Source organism: Mesoplodon bidens (assembly GCF_964165515.1).
Source record: "Mesoplodon bidens genome assembly, chromosome: 7".
Classification (NCBI taxonomy): Eukaryota; Metazoa; Chordata; class Mammalia; order Artiodactyla; family Ziphiidae; genus Mesoplodon; species Mesoplodon bidens.
In genome coordinates this window covers 13,838,753-13,862,983 of record NC_138164.1, presented here as the reverse complement: position 1 = coordinate 13,862,983, position 24,231 = coordinate 13,838,753, and the positions used below count along the sequence as shown (strand labels likewise).

The 24,231-nt window shown below is 40.1% G+C and overlaps 1 protein-coding gene across 6 annotated transcripts in view; it reads right to left on the bottom strand.

Annotated features, from left to right (window-relative positions):
• The window catches only part of DDX6 (DEAD-box helicase 6), a 36,919-nt gene extending 12,952 nt beyond the window's left edge, over positions 1–23,967 (bottom strand). For 2 of the 6 annotated variants that reach the window (XM_081240935.1, XM_081240940.1), the window contains exons 1-9: positions 23,043–23,149; positions 20,049–20,523; positions 16,651–16,714; positions 15,577–15,681; positions 6,032–6,161; positions 4,664–4,810; positions 3,436–3,530; positions 1,847–1,969; positions 1,235–1,363 (exon numbers count right to left, since the gene is read on the bottom strand). In XM_081240935.1, coding sequence (XP_081097061.1) covers positions 1,235–1,363; positions 1,847–1,969; positions 3,436–3,530; positions 4,664–4,810; positions 6,032–6,161; positions 15,577–15,681; positions 16,651–16,714; positions 20,049–20,248 — 993 coding nt within the window. In that variant the 5' untranslated portion in view covers positions 20,249–20,523; positions 23,043–23,149. Of the gene's footprint in view, positions 1–1,234; positions 1,364–1,846; positions 1,970–3,435; positions 3,531–4,663; positions 4,811–6,031; positions 6,162–15,576; positions 15,682–16,650; positions 16,715–20,048; positions 20,524–23,037; positions 23,164–23,290; positions 23,381–23,785 lie in introns of those variants that run through there. The other 4 variants (XM_081240938.1, XM_081240937.1, XM_081240939.1 and 1 more) reach the window with 4 other exon arrangements.
• Positions 23,968–24,231: the final 264 nt, after the last annotated feature.

Here is a 24,231-nt window from a genome sequence, read left to right as displayed (position 1 = left end):
AGTTTTATTGTAGCAGAGTATTTTTCATAAGGGCCGCATAATTGCCAACAGGAGTAAAACACGGCCAATTCTCATTACTTGAGGTAGTTATGTTCTATACAGTTACTGGAAACACTGAATTACTGAATATAGGACCACTGCTTCCAGGGGAAATACAGGGTTAGGTTCCTGTGAGGAACACTTAACTGCTTCATCAACGGGTCAACAGATAACCTTGTTTTATGTGTGTTACTGTTTGTTTGTTTGTTTTTTTCCCCTGCCACACAGCTTGCAGGATCCTAGTTCCCTGACCTGGGATCAAATCCATGCCCTCTGCAGTGGAGGCGCGGAGTCCTAACCACTGGACCACCAAAGAATTTGGCTCAAATAGTGTTACTGTTTAAAGACACCTTATTTACTCATGGCCCACAGCTCTGTAACTCATGCCTTTATGAAGTTTATCTAATACGTTATCTCTGCAAGGCACATCATTCTTCTTGTACTTAGGACAACACTTCAGCACTATGCCTAGGGGCCATTTAAAAGAGTGAAATCAACAGAAAAGCACAGAAATGTGGGAAATGTGGCACTAAATAGACTGTGAAAAGGGTGTTCATTTATAGTATGAGCTGAAACAAGAAAGCAGGGGGAAACCGCATGAGGTCTCAAATTCTTCACGTATGTCTGCAAATGACCTCAAGAGCACCTGAGTACTGACTTCGCGGTGACAAGGAAATTTTGGCAAGTAGGCGAATTTGCAAAAACAGAATCTGCCTACAACGGAACAATTATAATTACTGAGAATGAGGATTATCTGTAACTAAGGTCAAATTATTTTAGAATCAAATTAGAAGTGCCTTGACTTGACAATCATACAGTATCAGCTTCAGATCAACAACTCAAACTACCTTTAGGAAAAACTAAGGAATTTTTTTTACATTGAAAATGCTGAGAGCGACTTCCCTGGTTGTCCAGTGGTTAAGAGTCCGTGCTCCCAGTGCAGGGTGCCCGGGTTTGATCCCTGGTCAGGGAACTAGATCCTGCATGCCGCAACTAAGAGCCCACATGCTGCAACTTAAAAGATCCTGCATGCCACAACTAAGACCCGGAGCAGCCAAATAAATAAGTATTAAAAAAAAAAAAAGAAAAGAAAAGAAAAAGAAAATGGTGAGAAAACTGATACAACTGTTTGTTTTACTGAGGTTAAGTAGTAAGTAACGGACAACATTCAGCCGCTAAAGCCTAACAGACTTACCCTGGAGAAAAGTGTGTTGAGGCAGTGTACTTTTTGGCGCTCAGTTACATATGCGTAGTACTGGGTTACTCCCTTCAAAGTTAGCTCCTCCATCAGGTTAATCTCATAGGGTTTCTGCAAATGGGAATTCTGAAAAAAAGAAGAGTCTCATATTTAAATGAAAGCAGAATCTATTTCTTAAACTCAGAATATATCCTCATACATTTCTGCTTGATAAACTCTTACTTTAAGGGATGCAGCCCTCTTTAAAACGTTATTATCTGTCATGGAAGAAGTAAATTACCACAAAATGGGAGATATAACATTCAGATATACAGCTAAGTTACTATTTTGTACTTTAAATATAGAATTATGCTGTAATCAATTTATCTAGCATCAATGGCTATGTCAGTCTGACACCAAAAGCTAAGTGAACAAATAAGAATCAAATTACTTTTGTATCTTAAAAAAATCAGTTAACTTATGAACAACAAACCTTAATTGATCAGCTGAAGAAAAAGCCCAAAACTTGAAATCAGTGTAATATAGACTAGTAGTAAGATGTAATTATGGATAAAGATATACTCATGGACAACAGGATAGTACTGCTTCCAAGTACAGGTTTATACTCACCATGAACTTCTGTACACTAAGAGGGAAAGTAGCAGAATATAATAAAATCTGTCTGTTTTTAGGTAGCGTGAGAATAATATCCTCCATTATCTGCACAAAATCCTGTGACAGCAACTTATCTGCCTGCAGTACAAAGAGAAGACGATCTTAAACACAATGAAATAATGTCTAAGGTCTTTGGTTAATAAGGCATCATCCAGCAAGTTCATGGAATGCTCCTGGTTGTAAACAGTAAGTCCTCTACAACACTGCATAGTCCAAAGGCACCAAGACACATTACCGGTGATTCAGAAGGGGAAAAGTCTGTAATACTCATCTTCCAAGGAAAAAAAGTCCTAGACAGATATAATCCTTGTTCCCATAACAAAATTTTAATGTGACTTCCATTACAGAGACATTATGGTATAGTGGTTAAAAGTACAGGCTGCAGAGTCCAACTACCTGGGTTTAAAACTTGTCTCCTTCGCTTATTAGCTATGTTGGGAGGTTTATTAACCACTCACTATTTCAGTTTCCACAATTTAAAAATTAAGATGTCTTCTTACTGTAGTAACTACTTTATAGGATACCTACCTTATAGGATTCTTGCAAAAATTAAATGAAAAAAACATGTAAAGCACTTCGTGCTAGCACGCAGTAAGTAACTAATAAATGTGCTCTCTCATTACTCAAAGATAAAAACTTGTTCTGAATTAGATGACGAAACTGCTCTAGTAATCTAAAACACAGACCAAACAGGAAAATAACTTTAAAAACATCAACACTGATTTCATATAGGTATAAAACACTGCTAGGTCCTAAGGATGCAGAGCTGAATAAGTTCTTAAAAGGCACTTATAACCTGGTGAGATAACACATTATAACAGAGACGAAAAACCAAACAATACAAAGTTGTATGTTAAATGAGGGGTTAGAGACATTACATGCTTCTTAAGATGAATCACAGAATGGAAAGAGACTTAGAATGAACTTGGCTTTGAGATTATTCAACAACTTCTCTTACTGAAAAATAAAAACCTGGCTTTACTAAGAAAAAGACACAAGGCTGATTTAGTCCTATAAATTCCTATCATCTATTGTTTTTAAAGGGTAAAACATGTTTTATAAGCAAATTACTTTGAACCGACAAGAGTCATGCATTTATTAAAAGGTCATAGGGACTTCCCTGGTGGCAGAGTGATTAAGAATTTGCCTGCCAATGCAGGGGACATGGGGTCGAGCTCTGGTCCGGGAAGATCCCACAAGCCGCAGAGCAACTAAGCCCATGTGCCACAACTACTGAGCCTGCGAGCCACAACTACTGAGCCTGTGTGCCACAACTACCGAAGCCCGTGTGCCTAGAGCCTGTGTTCTGCAACAAGAGAAGCCACCGCAATGAGAAGCCCACCCACCGCAACGAAGAGTAGCCCCTGCTCGCCACAACTAGAGAAAGCCTGCGCACAGCAATGAAGACCCAATGCAGCCAAAAATTAAAAAATAAAATAAAATAAAAGCTCAAAACCACAAAGAGGTTATGCTTCATTCACTGGCAGTTATGAACAAAGCCAGAGTACTACAGAATAGTATGTTTCCAAATGAAGAGACATTACCTCATCCAATACTATCATCTGGACATGATCAACTTTTGCTACTCCTTTCTTGATAAGATCCAGGATTCTCCCAGGGGTAGCTATCACGACATGCACTACACAAGGTTAGAAAACATATTTTCGTTAATTTTAGTTGGGGCAAAAAAGATATAGTAAAGGTTTATATCATATATTTTATCAGAAATACTGCTGTAGAGGTAGGAATAATACAAAGAGGCAAAGATGTGTTTTAGAATATGGATTTTCATTTCATCTTTGGTTGGCTAGAGAATACCTGTTAGTTTCACTGCTACATGGGGGTGGGGCTACAACTTCCCAAATCACCTGCTCCAAATAAGGGGCATACTTCCTTGTCTTGGGGCAACCCCCAAGGAAAAACAAAAGGTATGCCAAGCTTCTGATACAGTAGCTTGCCTTTAATCTAGATCTATGGTCTTCCGAAGACTGTAATAAGGATCAAATAAAATAATCATTTTAAATAATAGGACAGCACAAAGAATATAGTAATTAAAATAATCAAATGATAATCATATATAAAATTTTGACTAAAATTCTATGTATAATTTTATATAAGTGGATTTCATTCTTGCTGTTTTCTTTTTTCACTAAATAATGTATCATGGAGAACTCTTCATTAAAAAATGAATACAGGTCAGCTTCACTCTTTAATGGCCGTGTGGAATTCCCTTCAGACTATACCCAATGTATTTTAGCCGAACTCCCCTGACATTCAGGTTGCTCCAATTTTTTCATTACTACAAACCATGCTGTAGTAAACAACCTTGCATTTGTCCAATTATTTCTTCAAAAACAGATTCTTAAAAATATACATTTATAATTTTGAAATATAATGCCAAATTGCCCACCACAGAGATTATATCAATTTATACCCCCATGTTGCAAGACAGCCAATTTCTCCACAAACTCACATTACTGGTTACTAATTAGCCTTGCCAATCTGAATTAACCTTGTCAATCAGATAGGTACAATATCACTTTACTGTTTTTATGTGCAATTTAAAAAATTACTAGTAAGGCTGAATATTCTTTCAATTACTAAAACAATTTGTTTTTCTGCTTGAATGAAATGGTCATTTCCTTTATTCATTTTTCTACTGCAATGTTTGTTTCTTATTAATTTAAAAAACAATTTTAATAAGTTACTGAAAGGAAACACCTGTACGTGGAATTCCAGAGAGCCAGCCACCTTACATCAATCATTTCCTACCTGTATCATCAAGCCTCATTATGTCATCTCGTAAATTGGTTCCTCCTGTGGTTGCCATCACTTTAGCCCCTCCCATGTGTTTGCTGACCTGGATGCAAATTTGACTGACCTGTAGAGCAAGTTCTCTAGTGGGAACAATCACCATTGCTGGAAAATAACAAATAACAGAGAAAACAGAAAAAAAACAGCATATATTAAGAGTTTAAGAAGCTACAGAAATACTTTCCCTTGTAATTAAGACACTCAAATGAATAAATTTCCTTTAAAAAAAAGAGAGAGAACCTATTATAGTGTTCCAGGTTTAGACTCTTCCTCAGTAACAATGCTGTACAATTCTTGTACTCTTCTTAGTTACAAACCCTTAAAGGGTTCTTTGTCAATTATTAGCCCAAAGTTCATTAATATTTTAGTAAGAGATTCACTAGTCAAAATACCCATATAAGAAACTCTTGCCGCCCAGTTCTATTTATATCATACGAAAGTAAGTAACAGAGAGATGGCAGAAATAATAATTATAGATCAAGAAAGCTGGGGAAAAAAACAGCTGAAAATTTAAGAAAAAGCTTCAGAGATGAAAACTTAACTCTATTAGCTTACTCTGGGTACAGTTATGGAAATTTGTTTCTTCTTTACTGCCTAACCTCTTAAAATCCCCAAACCACAAGGCTTTTTTTTTTTTTTAATTTTTTAAATTTATTTTTTATATATTTATTTTTGGCTGTGTTGGGTCTTCGTTGCTGTGCGTGGGCCCTCTCCAGTTGCGGCGAGCAGGGCCACTCTTCGTTACCATGCGTGGGCTTCTCATTACAGTGGCCTCTCCTGCTGCAGAGCACGGGCTCTAGGCGCACAGGCCTCAGCAGCTGTGGCTCACGGGCCTAGCTGCTCCGCGGCATGTGGGATCTTTGCGGACCAGGGCTCGAACCCATGTCCACTACACTGGCAGGCAGATTCCCAACCACTGCACCACCAGGGAAGCCCAAACCACAAGGCTTTAAAGAGAAAAAGTTCATGTTTCTACAAGGAACTCTGCAGACACACAGCTGTCACAAGAAACATTTCAGTTCCATAGTTTGTAAGTATCTATGTCAGATAATTTAACTTCTCAAGATCTTAGCTTTTCCTATCTATAGGACAATAATCTTATTTTGCCTATCTCACTGGAATGTTGTCATAGCTGTGTAATATGTAATAGAACTCTGAAAACTAGAAATCTCTTTAAAAAGTTAGGAATCATTTTTACAAGACAACCAGGCCAAAAACCGTGAAAAGGATAAATACGAATTCCAGATTATTTAAGTTCTGACTAAAAAAAGATGGTACTAGCTCCAAGATTTAAATCGCCATTTACAGTTTAAACAAACAACTAACCTTGTATATTGTCCTTCTTCAGGTCTAGCCGTTCAAGTAAGGGAATGAGGTAGGCACCGCTCTTGCCTGTTCCGTTTTTTGCTCTAGCTAAAATATCCCTACCAGATAAAGCAATGGGAATGCTCTCCTCCTAGAAGAGATAAGACAATGCAAATTACTTGTGAATAAAAACAGTACATAAGCAAATTCTTCTCTAAAACACACTGAAAGTATACACAGCTCTTTGGTATTATTTTGAAGTATTTTACAAGAATAAGTAGAGACCAAATAAATCAGCAGGACCAGTCCACATCACCATCAGTATCAACTGACATTTACCAGAACTGCTTATAAAACACATACTCAAGTAATAAAAAAAACTGTATATGTAAGTCTGCATGTGCAAATATGATGTCTAAGGAAGCTGAGCATCAACAACCAAGACGAGTAACTTGGGCTAACATCATGAATACAGAGAGGAAAAAAAGCAAAGGACATTTCACAATTAAAAACTGGAGGAAAAGACAGCACAAACAATATTCAAAGGAAAGACTGTAATAAGATATTCTGAGACTAGTAAACCAATTTGACCACAATGAAAAATTGTAGGTTGGACAATTTATCCCTACACAAAACAGGAATCAGCTGGAAAAGTTTAACCTCGGGTCCTATTTGATTTTTTTTTTAAATCGTATTACATATGTCCAATGTCTGTCTCACAGCCAACTTCTGTCCTGAGATGTGCTCAACTGGAGTCTCAACTCTATTCCAGTTATCTTGATCCATGGTCACATTACCAAGGCTGACTTCTCGTTTTCATATTTGGCTTAGTTTGTCTTATGTGTTTTGCAGAAGATAATATTTCTTATTAGGACAAATTTCCTAGACAATAGCAAAGGATTCCTAACAATTACTAAATATTAAATACACATATATGGAGAGAATTTTAAAAAGTAAAACAGGTATAAACAGAAAGGAAGCAGAGCATTTCAATTTCTAAAACCAAACATTTTAATTTCTAAAACTAGAAAATTAGGAAAATAAATTAGGAAAAGAGATTCACAATCACTAAAATAATTAGCTCTTTCTGTGCTTGAGCTAATGATCAAAACAAGTATCTCTAGCACTTTAAAACTGTTACTGAAGGACTTCCCTGGTGGCGCCGTGGTTAGGAATCCGCCTGCCAACGCAGGGGACACGGGTTCGAGCCCTGGGCCGGGAAAATCCCACATGCCTCGGAGCAACTAAGCCTGTGTGCCACAACTACTGAGCCTGTGCTCTAGAGTCCATGAGCCACAACTACTGAGCCCTCATGCCCCAACTACTGAGCCCCAACTACTGAGCCCTTGTGCCACAACTACTGAAGCCCACACGCCTAGAGTCCAGGCTCCGCAACAGGAGAAGCCACTGCAATGAGAAGCCTGCGCACCACAATGAAGAGCAGCCCCCGCTCGCTGCGACTCAACGCAGCCAAAAAACAAAACAAAACAAAACAAAACACCATTACTGGAGAAATATCTAAATCATAAGCATCACGACTTTCATTTCCCACCATGACTCTTATTCTAGAACCCCAATCACACGGGTTAGATGGGTTCCATATGGTCAGAATAACTAACATAGCTGCCAGAACAACTCCGAAAATGATTCAGTGACAATACTCTATTATCTTGTTCCTACAGCCAGCATTAAACAGTCTGCTTATTATGTATGGTAAAGCAGGTCAAAGAAGAAAACCTTGGTTTTGACCCTTTGCTCTTAATCTCTTCCCTCCTACTTTGAGTCAACTCTATTAACCTTTTGTTGACCTGAAGGCCCATTATCCCCATCCCCATGCGTTCATTCTCTTCTATGGTTTTTAAACAGGCTACCTGCATACTACTCAGTTCTACAGCAGAAAAAAAGGCTAGGTAGTCTCCCAGTGACTTCCTGAATCAGGTTCTTTAAAAGGATAAGACTTCTGGAAACCATAAACAAGACGAAAAGACAACCCTCAGAATGGGAGAAAATATTTGCAAACGAAGCAACTGACAAAGATTAATCTCCAAAATATACAAGCAGCTCACGCAGCTCAATAGCAAAAAGACAAACAACCCAATCCAAAAATGGGCAGAAGACCTAAATAGACATTTCTCCAAAGAAGACATAAACATGGCCAACAAACACATGAAAGGATGCTCAACATCACTATCAGAGAAATGCAAATCAAAACCACAATGAGGTATCACCTCACACCGGTCAGAATGGCCATCATCAAAAAATCTACAAACAATAAATGCTGGAGAGGGTGTGGAGAAAAGGGAACCCTCTTGCACTGTTGGTGGGAATATAAATTGATACAGCCACTATGGAGAACAGTATGGAGGTTCCGTAGAAAACTAAAAATAGAACTACAATATAACCCAACAATCCCACTACTGGGCATATACCCAGAGAAAACCATAATTCAAAAAAAAAACACATGCACCCCAATGTTCACAGCAACATTATTTACAATAGCCAGGACATGGAAGTAAGCTAAATGTCCATCAACAGAGAAATGGACAAAGAAGATGTGGTACATATATACAATGGAATATTACTCAGCCATAAGGAGGAACGAAATTGGGTCATTTGTAGAGACACAGATGAATTGAGAGTCATACAGAGTGAAGTCAGAAAGAGAAAAGCAAATGTCGTATAATAACGCATATATATATATATATATATGGAATCTAGAAAAATGGTATACATGATCTTATTTGCAAAGCAGAAAGAGATTTGGACGTAGAGAACAAATGTATGGATACCAAGGGGGAAAGGGGTGGGGAGGGAGGGACTGGGATTGACACATATCCATTATTGAAACTATGTACAAAATAGACAACTGATGGGAACGTACCGTACAGCACAGGGAACTCTACCTAATGCACTGTGGTAACCTAAATGGGAGGGAAGTCCAAAAGGGAGGGGATACCTGTATGTGTATGGCTGATTCATTTTGTTGTGCAGTGGAGGCTAACACAGCATAGTAAAGCAACCATACTCCAATACAAATTAATAATAATAATAAAAAAAGATAAGACTTCTGAATGAAGTAAGACAGGGCAGAATTAGACTGGGGGTATCCTAATTCCTATTTGGGGTTTATCTTTTGACTTAAAGGCCATTCATTGACTTCTATTCCTCTACTCTGACAGAAGCTCTACAGAAACTGTTTAAGGATAGGACTTTAACAAAGTAAGCTAGTCTGTAAGTTAAGATGCACTGTATTTCATCTCATATGGTGATCAGTATGATTAGCAGTCAGGAAATCCAGTATATCTACACCGTCTCTTACCACTGTTTGCTAGGAAGATTAAGTAATATGAAGCAAGAGAATTCAAGTCCAACTCAGACAGCTTTGAAACCCAAGAGGAAGTCATGGGGAGCTGCCAGGGAGAAGAGAAAGGAGGAAGGAAGCTAAATAATTTTTAAAAATTTACTGTGATGGACACTATGCTTAGATACTTAACGTTAATTATATCCTTTCAAGTTAGGTATGTTTTGTTTTACAACTGACAAATGGATCCTCAGACTGTTTTACCGAAGGTCACAAAGCAAGAAATGCTAGAACCAGGATTTGAACTTCGGTTTGCAAACAGAGAAATCAGTACCTCATACACCACTAAGTACAATGTACAGCCATTTTGGAAAACAGTCTGGCAGTTCCTCAAAAGGTTAAAGAGTTACCATATGAACCAGCAATTCTACTCCTAGGTATATACCAAAGAGAAATGAAAATATCTCCACACAAAAATTCGTACACCAGTGTTCAAAGGAGCATTATTCATTAACAGCTAACAGTGGAAACAACCCTACAACTGAAGAATGGATAAACCAATGTGGTACAGCTATACAGTGGAATATTATTCAACAATAAAAAGGAATGGAGTACTGACACATGCTCCAATACGGATGAGCCCTAAAAACATGCTAAGTCAAAAAAGCCAGTCACAAAAGAGCATATATTGTATGATTCCATTTACGTGAAATTGTCCAGAATAAGCCAATCCATACAGACAGAAAGCAGATTAGTGGTTGCTTAGAGCTAGGGGAAGATGAAGGGTGATTACTAAAGAAGTTTCTTTTTGGGGTGATGAAAAAATGTTCTAAAACTGACTGTTTTAGTTGTGTGACTGCACAACTGTGAATATACTAAAAAACAATGAATTGTATACTTAAAATGTGAGAATTGTGTGATTTATACCCTAAGGCCACCAAAAACAAAACAAAGCAACCAAAAATAAAAACAAAACCCACCAAAAAAAACAACACAAAAACCAGAAACAACCCCATGACCTTAAGGTCTGATTCTGCCACTTTAGCTCTCCAAGGTCCATGTTCCACTGTAAGGTCTAGGGACTGAGCCAGTATGTATTTATTGTGTTTTTATAACCCTACTATCCATTCCCCTTTCTTAGCAGCACCCTAACCTTCCTTTTGAGGAATTACATCCTCCCCACCCCAATGGATAGTCTAGCCAACTTCCTCAGCTAAATGGAGGACAATGACTGAAGTCAGGCTGGCTGAATGCTCCCTTCTAAGAACTCAAATTGCTATAGTGCATCCTATAAGAATTTACAGCTTCCTGAGCCCTTTAGGGTTGCCTTGGTTCTTGGCCAATGCCAAGTGTGTTTCTCGAGACTTCTCCCTAATCTTGTGAATTCCTGATATTCAATAAATTTCCTTTTGCTTAATTAAGTTAACCCAAGTTGGTCTCTGTTGCCTACAACCAAAGAATGGGATACCTTCCAATTTCCTAGTACTGAGAGGCATTTTACAAAAGTATAGTGCCTGAAAAGGCTCCAAATGGCCCAGCTAGCTGCTTTTAGAGTAGCTGCTTCTTTTTACTTCCTAGGACCAGTTGAATTTAAGAACCTTAATTTCAGGGGAAAAAAATATGGGTACTGTGGAGGAGGTAAGCAATGGTTAAGACATCTACTGCTACCCAGAAAAAAAGGAGACGGAAGATAGTAATTTCAAAAAGAACATCTCCAGCTTAAGGAACACACCCCAATTTTACCATAGTAACCAATGAAGACATGCATTTAAAGACTTTGAGAATATAGGAAAATAATTCTTTTGGCAATAAATCCATGTTAGCAGGAGGAATGAATTACAAAAGGATTAAGAATGCTCTAATTCTTAACTATAAATTTAATAAACGACCAATTAGACTTGGTTAACAAAATAATTTCTCAAAATAATTTGACATTCCTGACTTGATATGAAATTTGGTTGCCAAAAGAAGCAACTTCCATGTTTCCCTCAATAATGAACTACTTGCCATTCCATCATCTTCTTACCTAAAAAGTCTTCAAAAGTTGTGCCTAAGGTCTGGAAGCAGCAAGAGCTGTTACCAATCATCCCCAAGTTAATACAAGGTTTCTCAATGTTAAGCAGAATAAGACAGACTCTTAGGTCCTCCAAAGAAGTCTCTATTCCTGTAAAGCTAGGCCTCAGAATGGCATGGTTATGCTACTGGGCACAGCATTCAGACCTAGAACTAGAATCACAGATGGCTGTACCAAAGATGTGTGGAAGCAATCTGTAGTATATCTGGTTCCAGCCTGTCAGTGTAAAATTATATCATCTCAAAAGATTTTAAGTGCCTCATTTTCCAATCTTATAGCCAAAGTGCAACTAAGTCAGATCTCTTAAAAAAGATCCAAATGCATATGACACCCATCTGATCAAGAGGATTTTATATCTGGAGAGGAAAAAAATGCCTGGATAAAACTGTAAAACTAAGTACTATAAAGACAATAGACACGTTTTAGGAAAAGAAAAAAAACAACAAAAAAAAAGTGAGGAGAGAAGGTAGACAAGAAGAGAATAGAAGAATGCCAGTCACAAGGTTGGATTTTACTAAAGGACTTCTAGATTTCTTTTGGTTCTAAAGTCCTAGTATTTATGGTTTGTTACACTGAATGATTCTAAGAAGCATGTTATCTTGTGTTTTCCATGGATTCTCAGGCAAAACAATAGTGCAGGAAAAAGCAATGTGAATGATAGTCTCAGGTATATAGAATAATACTTTATATTCATACTCTGCTTGCTATTTCAAAATACACCTTCGAGCATTGTGGATTCGGTTCTAGATCAGTGCAATCAAGTGAGTCACACAAATTTTGTTTCCCAGTGCATATAAAAGTTATGTTTACACTATACTATAGTCTATTAAGTGTGCAGTAGTATTGTGTAAAAAAACAATATACACACCTTAATTTAAAAAATAATAACCATCATCTGACAACACAGGGTTGCCACAAACCTTCGATTTGTTTACAAAAAACAAACAATAAAAACCCAAACGCAGTATCTGCAAAATACAGTAAAGCAAAGCACCGTAAAACGAGGTATGCCTGTACACGACCTTCGATCCTCACAATAAAAACTCTGTGAGGGAGATCATTTCTACTTTACAGAAAAAGCTAGATGGTAGACTGGCTAAGTGGCTGGAGAGTTAATTATCTATATGCTATACCAAGCTGAGAATGCACATAACAAAGTGAATTTTAAAATTTAATACAAAGGTATGAAACAGGAGTCAGCAAGGGTCCGTTAAGAATTAACTCTGCTAAATGAACCCATCTCCTTTTTTGATAAACTACTACATAAAATAAAACCCCATAACACTTATTGGGCATTTGTCACCTACTAGCCACTGCAGTAAGGATACTAACATGAATTACCTCACTTAATCTTTACAACAACCCCACGGTATACACTATTATATCAATTTTATAGGTCAGAAAGCAGAGGCTTCGAGACATTTAAATAATCTCCTTAGAAAGGAGTGGAGTTGGGATTCAACCCACGCAGCCTCACCGCAAAGACAGTGCTCTCAAACACTTCTCTAGACTAAGTTCGCTTACAGATATCCATTAACCATAATTCCAACAAAGCAATACAACTGAGGGCCTATTTCCTGCCATGCACCTTGCTAAGTACTAGAGATACAAAGTTGAATGATACAGTAGAAGTTGAATGATACAGTAGAAAAGTGCCCATGTTTCACTCCTATAGATAAAATAGATTAACATGAACTATATTATGGAAAAGTAGATTCCTAAATATTTTTGATATCTGCACTCAAATTGCCTGATGACGTATAACTTTATCTTGATACTTTCTCTAACCACAACAAACTCCTTTCAGTTTGTCCACAAAGGCACACTCTCATCCCCAGGCAATCACCATTCCAGTGTTCCCCACCTGGAACATGGATCACTTCTGCCAGGTTGTTCCATCTTCCCTAGTAGCTACGTATATGTGCCCATTACATTACACTGAAATTACCTGTACAATAAGCTGTCCTTTCCACCAGACTCTGAGTGCAGGAACACTATTTATCTTGTTCATCATAACACCCTCAGGGTCTAACACTTTCTAGGTCACTTGATACATGTTTGTTCAATGAAAAAGTACTCAGTGATGTCATAGAGTTTGTCCTGAGTACAGCTTGGATTCAACAGCTTCAATTTATGTGAAGACAACAAACACATTTATCAAATCTGTACATGTATAACGCATGTTTAGGTCTACAGGCATGTATGTGTATACATACATATATTTCCTTGCTCTTTTCACTGAAAGAGTGCACCTAGTGCTTAGATCTTGGTCCCTAATACTACTCCCCACTAACTGGAATCAGAGTTCCTTGGAGAAATAGCTGATTCTGAGGCTGGGGAAGGGTAGCTCTACAGATAAGCTTGATATCATGATATACCAAAAAAAAAGGAAGTGCTCAAGAAAAACGAAGGGGGAAGGGAAGGGTGAATAGGTGGAGCACAGAGGTCAGTGAAACTATTCTGTATGATACTATAATGGTGGATACATGTCATTATACATATGTTCAAACCCACAGAATGTACAATACCAAGAATGAACCCTAATGCAAACTATGGACTTTGGGTGATAATGTGTCAACACAGGTTCATCTGTTGTAACAAATATTGCTCTTGTGGGGAATGCTGATAATGGGGGAGGCTATGCATCAGTGGAGGCAGGGATTTATGAAAAATCTCTTTTGCTCAATTGCTATGAACTTAAAACTGCTTTATAAAATAGTCTATCAGAGGAAAAAAATGAAAGAGGCACATTACAAACACAAAGGAACCGGCCTGAAGGAGCTCACACTGGCCAAATATGGGACAATTCGAGCACAAAAATACCATTAAAGGGACTTCTCTGGTGGCACAGTGGTTAAGAGTCTGCCTGCCCATGCCGCAGAGCAACTAAGCCCATGCGCCACAACTACTGAGCCTGCGCTCTAGAGCCTGTGTACCACAACTACTGAAGCCCGTGCGCCTAGAGTCTGTGCTCCGCAATGAGAGGCCACCACAATGAGAAACCCGTGCACCGCAACGAAGAGTAGCCTCCCCTCACCACAACTAGAGAAAGCCCGTGCACAGCAACGAAGACCCAACGCAGCCAAAAATAAAAAATAAATAAATTTATATATATATAAAAAAATACCATTAAAAAAAAGTAATTCATGAGTCCACACTGATAATATATAGATACATAAGGAGGAGTTAGGGGGAAATTTTTATGAAGAGTAGTATATCTGCATTGCCTTAAAATGCTCCCCAAAGACTGTTTATTAGTTTTAAGGCGGTGGTGGGGAGCAATAATTATACAGTAGAAAAATCAAGACACCACTTCGAAAGGGTAATCAAAATTAAAATCACCCTTGAGGAATAGATGAACACTATACCTCCAAATGTGACTTCTGCAGTATTCTGGCTAAGAATGCATAACTTGAATCTAATCACATGGAAATATGAGACAAACCCAAAATGAGGAATGTTCTACTGGAGGAAAAAAAAAGGGGGGCCATATTTTTAACATGTCAATGTCATAAAAGACCAAAAAAGAATAGGGAAATGCTCACTACTAAAAGAGATGTAACCATTATATGCAATACCTGATCCTAGGATGGGTCCTGTACGGAAGAGAAAAAAAATGCTTTAAAGGGCCTCCCTGGTGGCGCAGTGGTTGAGAGTCCGCCTGCCGATGCAAGGGATACGGGTTCGTGCCCCGGTCTGGGAGGATCCCATATGCCGCGGAGCGGCTGGGCCCGTGAGCCATGGCCGCTGGGCCTGCGCGCCCGGAGCCTGTGCTCCGCAACGGGAGAGGCCGCAACAGTGAGAGGCCCGCATACCGCAAAAAGAAAAAAAAAAAAAAAATGCTTTAAGACAAAATCTGGGGGCCAATTAAAAATAATACTATAAATGACAGATGAGATAGAAATATTGCATTAAAGTTAAATTGACTGAACATAACTGTACTATGATTATTCAAGAGACTATCCCTATTCTTAGGAAATACACACTGAAATATTTAGAAATAAAGGGCCATGATTTTGTAACTTTCCATTTAAAGGTTCAGAAAGTGTGTATGCCTGTGTGTACATATATATATGTGTGTGTATACAAACTGGAGAGAATTGGTGTTTCACTGTATCATTCCCGCAGATCAAAAAGTGTGTAACGCTTAACTCATAACATTATACATATGATAAAAAAGGGGAAACATACCTGAATAGGAGATGGCTTTTCCCAGCCCATTTCAAAAATTCCCATCAGCAACTCCCGTTTCAAACAGTAATCTTCAAACTCATTTCCTTTTGTGGAGGTCACATCCTGGTCAAACAAAAACAGACAAACGACATCAGAAGAATGAGGTACAACTGGGTTTCTTTGGTAATTAGCATGCTTAATAAAGGGTTTGAGAGACTAATTCTTTACCCCATTTAAAATATAAATATATGCATATTAGTTCTGTCTTGATCTATAGTTCAACTGAAAAATAACCACTCTCTTTAACACACACAAGCCATTTAAAAACTATGTTTTGGGGAAAGACCAGCCACCCTGTGGTCATTTTTCTCTAAGGACTGATGGAATACTGTTATTTCTATGTAAGTATCAAACCACAAGATATGAAGTCAAACCCTAGCTCCACCATGCACTGCCTACAAATATCCTAGTCTAAACCAGGGTTTCTCAAGTCCAGCACTATTGACATTTCGGCCAGAAAATTCTTTGCTCTAAGGGGCTGTTCTGTAGCATCCCTTCAGCTGTGATAACCAAAAATGTCTCCAGTTATTGCTAAATGCTTCATAGGGGACAAAAACTGCCCTTGGTTGAAAACACTGGGCTAAGAGGACTAACCTCTCAACTTCAGTTTTCTCATCCACAAAATGTGGACAATACCTACCCTGAAACTTACTGTGCTGATGGAAACAAGAGAATTTTGAGAAAATGCCTTGAAAACCATAAAAGCATCCCACAAGAGATAAGATATATATACGTATAAACACAATATTTAATATATAAATTATATATTAAATACTGTATATATAGTAATTATTGTATTATATACTGTATATTAAATATTACATTATATATTACAATAATGTGTATACATACACATTATTACTAATTCCTCCAAATAGTGGAAATTTTGGGCAACTCATCATACATGAGTTATACAATTTCAACCACTTCGACTTACTTAAGAGTAAACACAGTGCCTGTTATCATTAAATAACTACTTCACTTTTAGAGTTTCCGCATAATTTTTCCACTTGAATGTTACAACCAACTTACCGAAGTTTTGATTCTTAGATCCTTTGGAGGGAGTTTTAAAGTCTTTTTCCAGTCATCACCAGGTCTAGAGAGAATACAGTAAAATTGAAGTAACAGAATTCACAGCATTAGTATTCTAAAATACAAAGATAAGTCATCTCGATTATAATTCTAAAAAGCACACTAAGTTTAATATATTGCCGTTTACTTAAGAATACAGGTAACAAAAGAGATAATTTTAGAAAAACTGTTTTCTTACAAAGCACGACAATCTAGGGAGAATTTTAAAAAATCAAGAATAGAAGGGAGTAAGGTATCCATCCTCTTAAAAGAAGCAGAGTTGTATACAGTCCAACCATTTTCAAAACTAGTAACCCATATGTTTTGTTTGACCTATATAGTGTGTGTTTTAATTTAAATTAGTGGCCAACATTAAAAAATTAGGAGATTTTGTGTAAAAGTCCAGATTCTGGATTTTCTTGAAAAAACCTGAAGCTTTAGCAACACTGGTTCCAAATTTCTGCACGGCAACAGTTTGACAGAGCTTAGTAAATAGAGTTAAATCAAGTGGTTGATGCCTTTTAATAGGGCAAGTACCCTCTAATCTGGCAGTCCCCTATAGGCATCTGAGTTTGTAACTCTTGGTGACTAGTAAAAGGCAAGGAATCTATAAAGTTTCAGACGAGTTCAAGCCCTGACTCTTCTACATATTAGTTCTATGACCTTGGAACAGTTACTTTCCTAAACCTCCATTCTCTCATATATAAAATGGGATAAAAATTACATAAAATAATTTCTATAAAGCACTCAGCACAGTGCCTGGCAAAAGAAGAACTCGATATTAGCTGTTAGTAAACATCTCTCTTAATCTTTTTTACTGGGGATGCCTGAAACCATGAAAGAAAATAACAACGAAAATGTAATAAAAAATTTTCTTTTTGGTCAGGTAAGAACTTCAAATAATATAATACCCAAAGCATCTAACAGAAAAAAGAATGTCAATAAAGCAGACAATTGCTTTCAACTGTGTCTTTAAAATAAATAAGCTTTCACTGATTTAACTGTAACAACTCATGTAATCAGAGCACCCCAAACATCTCAAGAGTCTTGATTGAGAAAGATAAGCATATTATTTTACTTAAACCTAGGTCCCACATAATCCAAGATACTGTAACACAGGGAACTATCTGCTACCAATCCAAGGGTACTAAAGCCTTTCACCCCAGTCTATACCATAGCAAAGTTTGGTATAAACAAAAATGTCAATTGAACATCCTAGTAAGCCAGCTTGCCACATTGCCAAATTCACTAAATAGTGGATAAAAATGCGGGAAGATACAACGCAAAATCTGCCTACAAAAAAAATTTATAATCTTAGGAGGTTAAATTTTTTTTTTTTTTTTTTTTTGCGGTACGTGGGCCTCTCACTGCTGTGGCCTCTCCCGTTGCGGAGCACAGGCTCCGGACGCGCAGACTCAGCGGCCATGGCTCACGGGCCCAGCCGCTCCGCGGCATGTGGGATCTTCCCGGACCGGGGCACGAACCCGTGTCCCCTGCATCGGCCGGCGGACCCTCAACCACTGCACCACCAGGGAAGCCAAAAAAAATTTTTTAATGAGAAAATAAGTGATAGAGATAGGTATTAGAAGAGCTCTGAGCCACGGGATCTAGAAGTCTTCATAGAAGAGATGACATTTAAACTGAGATTTAAAGATCCACAGAATTGAAAAGAAACCATTAATCCTAGGAAAAGCAAAAAAAAAAAAAAAAAAAAAAAAAGGTAAAATCCACTGTTGTCTCAAATCTGAGTTCAAGTAGAAAATACTCTCAAAATGAAATAATGAGGGCTTCCCTGGTGGCGCAGTGGTTGAGAGTCCGCCTGCCGATGCAGGGGACACGGGTTCGTGCCCCGGTCCGGGAAGATCCCACATGCCACAGAGCGGCTGGGCCCGTGAGCCATGGCCGCTGAGCCTGCGCGTCTGGAGCCTGTGCTCCGCAACGGGAGAGGCCACAACAGTGAGAGGCCCGCGTACCGCAAAAAAAAAAAAAAGAAATAATGTAGCTTTATGTTTCTATCATTAAGGATTAAAAATAGCCTAAATATTGCTAGCCTATTCATATTTTTTCAAGACAAACTGCAATTTAGAAAATATTCTTGATTACTATACTAATTAAAATATTCATCTCAAAAATAGTAGAGGGCTTCCCTGGTGGCGCAGTGGTTGGGAGTCCGCCTGCCGATGCGGGGGGCGCGGGTTCGTGCCCTGCTCCGGGAGGATCCCACATGCCGCGGAGTGGCTGGGCGCGTGGGCCGTGGCCGCTGGGCCTGCGCGTCCGGGGCCCGTGCTCCACGGCGGGAGGGGCCGCGGCGGTGAGAGGCCCGCATACCGCAAAAAAATAAAAAATAAAAAAAAACACTTAAAAAAAAATAATAATAGAATATGCATTAATGTCAATTCTCCCAGTGACCAAACCAATTCTGTTGGAAGTTAGGGCTATTTTTCTTTAGTAAGTACTTTTTAAGCATGGAAAAGATCTAGGCTGTAATAAAACACAAGCTCTGGTTCCTTGAAAGAGTTTTATCATCTTATGAAGATTTCTAGAGGTTAAATCAGCTTACATGGCTAGATTTTTAACAAAGACAAATCTCAAATGGGTCAAGATTCTTGAATGTTAATTTTCTATTAACTGATTCTTTGGAGTCAGTTACCACTCAAATACCTTAAAGTGTACACTTAAAGATGATAGCCTACACACTTTCAAATTTAAAAGAAAAAATATTCCATAGTAAGATGAGGCTCTTACGTTTTTAAAAGTCGTCAAAGGGGTATGGGACTATTCAGAGATGTGTTTACAGGAGTTCAAAATCCTGAGTTCCCTATGACATAAACTGCTTGTTATTTTGTGTGTGTAAAAGGAGGAGAAAGTGTATTTGAAAAGTAAATAAATAGGGCAGAAAAGCAAAGTGTCATAAACTAAAAAAAAGTTATGGATAAATTTTCTATGAGTATGTTTGAAGTTCAGAAGGCTGGGCAAGTCTTTAAATTTAAAATGTGAAATTGGCTATAACTGCCATTCAAACTAGGATAAGGTCAACTTCTAACACTAGGGAAAAAGCCATACTGGCAAAAAGAAGATGAATCTGAGCTCATTATGAAAGCCAGAAATGTTTCAAAAAATTATACAAAATTAATATATATTAATCTGTGCCTGTCTGTTAGTTACTTAATAAACCTGAATTAGTTATGAAAGAAACACATTCTTCTATTGCAAATACCTGCTGGCCATAAAACCAAGTCATCTGTCCTCTATTTGCAATCAAAATGGTTAAACTAAGGTATACACAAAGTAGTCAACAACTAACAAAATGAATCTCCTTTGGTCCCCCAAGTGTGTTTATTATTTATTCTAACACTTACTTAATAGTGGTGGTCATACTCTGTGCTTGCTGCTGAGTGCCATTATTGATTGTGTTGGTGTTTTTCAGCTGGTTCATCTGTTGCTGTGTCTGTGTGCCCCCTCCTCCGGGGCCACCACTGGGCTTCACAGGGCCCCTCAGCTGACCATTTTGACTGGACAGACCCATTATAACAGGGTTCTCTGTTCTGGCCGTGCTCATGCTGTATTAATTGTAAAGATGTCTCTTTCAAACTTCAAAACTTTTGAAAGTCAGTAGAGAAACTGTAATAACAGTTTATTAGGCTCTCCAAAACGAAGAGATAAATATAAGTCTTGCTCAATATATGAGTCCTTTATTGCAATGCAGGCAAGCACCTGTAAGTCTCTGAACGGTAAGCAGCAGTAACTTGCTCTCATGCACGGAATCAACTCTTTATTTTTTAATAAAGCCCTCTAACAAGGTTGAGTTATATATCTGAATTCGCTCACTTCAGTCTGAAACAAAGAAAAAAGTTAAATTAGCAAACAGAGTAAAATTAGAAAAAAACTTTTTTGTTTCCCTTTTAAAGAACTCCTTTAGAAGCACTCTCCTCTTTTAAATTAAAGAATTAAGAATATAGCTGCACTGAGACCAAATCACTAGCCAAGCTAGGAAAGACACAAAAAGGTGAATGCCTCAAAAACCAAACCTGCACCGAGACCGAGCTCAAACGTTTTAAACGGTCAGTTCAAAGCAACCCAGAGAATACCAAGTAGAAAGATAGTGTGATTAAGTTAGAATTAGTTGTCAAATGACAATCTCTTCCCTTGTTTCCTCCCAGATGAATTCTCTGAAGTCCCTGCCACCTCTTAAAGTCAATGAGTCATTACACTCAATTGCATTACAACTCAATGAAGTACCGCACAACTTAATGTAAATCTACAAATGAACAAGGCCAGACAATTCATTCAATTTTTTTCTATTTCTGACAACTGAGAATCCTTGAAGAGTTGAGCTTTTGACTTCACCTTATGCTTTCAGAAGAACACATTTATGCCCTTATGAATTTCAACGACAGAAGTTAAACTTTATAAAGAAAAATACATTTCTTTCCCTTTAAAACAGTAACGGAAGCAGTCAAGGGATATAAATATGTCTACATGTCAAAATCTTCTGCTTGAAAAACAGCCAAGAAAACCTTTAGCTACTTTAATTAAATCTAAATACTAAAAAAACTGCTACGTTTTTAAACATAACACTTTTCAAAAAGTATATCCCAACTTGAAGTAGCACTTTTTTAAATTACAAAAACACAAAAAGGAAATTACCTGTTTAAAAAAAAAAACTGTGAAAAGCTAAAGATACTAGTAACTTTAATCAAACTTTTCAGGAAACCCAGAGTACTAATTAAGTTAATTAAAATTTTTAAAAAATTATTCCCCAAATAAAATTATTTTTAAAGAAAGTAAATGAAAACGTAATTTAAAAGCCAGGGGGAAGAAGGCCAGAAAATAAAGGGCTACTCTGTTTGCTTGTTCTTTAACTCCTTTACATTTCTTACCAAATATACACTAGCTTATTAATTAGCGTTTCTGCCTTACACCCAGGTTTCTCAAACAATAAAATTTTAAAAAACCCAACTCTTTGATGTCTTTTTTTAACTGAAAATAAAGTTGCTCACAAGCAAATCCTGATTATCACGTACACAAAGCTGTATATTTCCAAGTCTCCCAGAAGCTGAGTGACCTCTTAAGCAGAGGGTGGTTAAGAGCCACCCAATTTCAGTGCAAGGTAGTAATTGGTTTCCTCTATTGACAGGTTTATATTATGATCAGCGACATCACCTACTTCATACCAGAAGACTTACTTATTTGCGAGCACTAAGAGGATGAAGGTGGCAACTTCTAAAAATTAAATGATATCATTACTGTCCATCATGCACGTAAGACCTCATACCTCCCTGCATCCAAAATGTGACTATGTGATAACTGCTCCCCTCTTAATTAAGCTAAAACCAGCACTGCAGCTCTACGTCTCAGTTAAAGAAATATTCCTCCTACCCTTTCCCAATTTAGATTTGCAAGTTATATTTCTACATTTTCAAAAATACTAACGAAACAGAGACGAGTTGGGAGGAACCCCTAGCGGAGTTAATTACAGCACTTCCCAGATTGTAGTTAGCAATTGACAGTTTCACACCCAAAACAGTATCGTCATCTCCAAAAAGACCTTTTGTGTGCGAATGCAGCGCAGTTTCTCTAAGCTTGGTCTGCAAGTTGGAGTGACCGTTCTATTTTGAAGGGGTGAGGGGACTGTGGAAGAGAAAGGGGAGTGAGCGATAAGGGCAAGAAACAAGCCAGTGATTTGAGCCCCATAAACGTAGGCAAATAATTTCTTGTTTCCCTCTCCTTCAACACCCCCCCCCCAAAACCCACACACTTCGAGTCAGCTCCCTGGGCCCATAAACACAAAAGGGTTGGGGCCCTGCAATCGTATCTGCGCAACAAGAGCAGGGAACCAGCTCCGCGGGTAGGAAACAATAAGGGCTCCCCCAAAAGGCCCCAAAGAGAAACCCTTAAGTCAGACGGCCCCTCCCTTCCTCCATGACTCTGGGGCTCCATAATCACCCCCTTGTTATCGACCTGCAAGGCCTTACTCCGTCAAGCAGCCGGTCCTCTTCGAAACCCAGCCTTCCGCTACTGCATATCCCTGCCGCCCCCTATAGGGCCGCCTCGTACCCTATAACCTCCACGATCTCCCTAAGTCCTTGCCGCCCCCTACGATCCCACCTTCCCTCGTCTCCCACAAAGCTCCTCCGAGAAATTCTCCCGCTCCTCCTCCGGACCCCGCCGGGCACAACAGTGCTCTATCCCACTCCTCCCGGCGCCCCCGCCCCACAGCTGCCGCCCGCCTTCCTCCCCCGGGCCCGACCAGGCCTCAGGCCTCCGCCTCAGAGCGCCCCCCACGCCGGCCGGGGGAGAGGGGACTCCCCGCAGCCCCCACTGCACCGCCGACCTCCAACCCCTCACCTCACCCCACTCCTCGCGGCTCGGGCTCGAGTCCTACCACTGAGGCCACTCCCGCTCTGTACCCTCGGTCCTTTATTGTTGACTCGAAGCTCCCAAAATGGCGGCGGCTCCTTCCTCCTCGGAAACCTCCGCCCGCCCCCACCCGGCCCCTCGCTTCGGCCGCCCCCCGCCCCGCCCCCCGCCCCGCTCCACTCCTGGGGTATGTGGGCCAGCCTGCGGGCGCTCGCCCGCTCCCCGGGCCGCCCAGCCCTACCTCCGCCGCTGCCCGCTCTCAAGGCGCCGCCGAAGCCGCCGCCCGGGCCGAGCTAACTCGGCTCCCCGCCCCCTCCCTGGCCCGCAGCACCCCCGCCCCTAGCTCTCCGCATGGCTGCCGCCGCGACTCCTCCTCCGCGCAAGATGGCGAGGGCCCAGCTGCAGCAGCTGAACCCGCCACGGTGCCTCTGCCTCTCCTGCTTCGTGGCAGGAGAAATCCGGGCCGAGGAACCTCCCTGAGACGAAAACGGAGGGTAGTGCTTTCCCACCGACTGGGGGCCCCCGGGGGCCCAAGTTGAGGGAAGTTGAAGGGAAAATACGGGTCCCTTTCTGAAGAGAAAGGAGGGCTGCTTTTTCCACAGCTGAGGAGAAATGATCGGGGAATGGTGGCTGGGAAGAGTACCCCCAGAACGGATGTCGGGGGCTTGGGACCCGAGGAGGATCTGCTTATTCCTGACCAAGGACTGGGTAGCGACTCGGGGACGGGAGAGCTGACCTGACATCTCCCGCGGGCCCGGGAAGCTGCTGCAGGACCAAGGGGGTCGCGTCCGTTCGAGCCCCTCCGGGGCGCGCCTCCGTGCAGGAACGCGCGGAACCAGAGGTCCGGAGGCGCCGGCACGCGCCCGGGTGTGGGACCGGAAGGGGGGCCGGCCGGGACCGGTGCGGTGGGGAGAACCGGGGAGGGCGCGGGGCGGGGGACAGGGGGCGCTGTGCGCGGGTGGGTGGGGGCGGGGGTGGAGGACGCTGTAGGAGGATTGGGCGGGGGTGGGGTGCTGGGTAGCGGGGGTGCGACCCGGGCCGGAACCCGGGAAGCGAGCTTCGGGAAGGGGAATGGGAGACTGGGGCAGCGACCCTCCTCTCTCGGCCCCAAAGGGCAGTCCTCAAAGAGAGGGAACCAAAGAGGCCGAGCCTCCCCCGAAGGAAGGAAACGCTGCTAAGGAG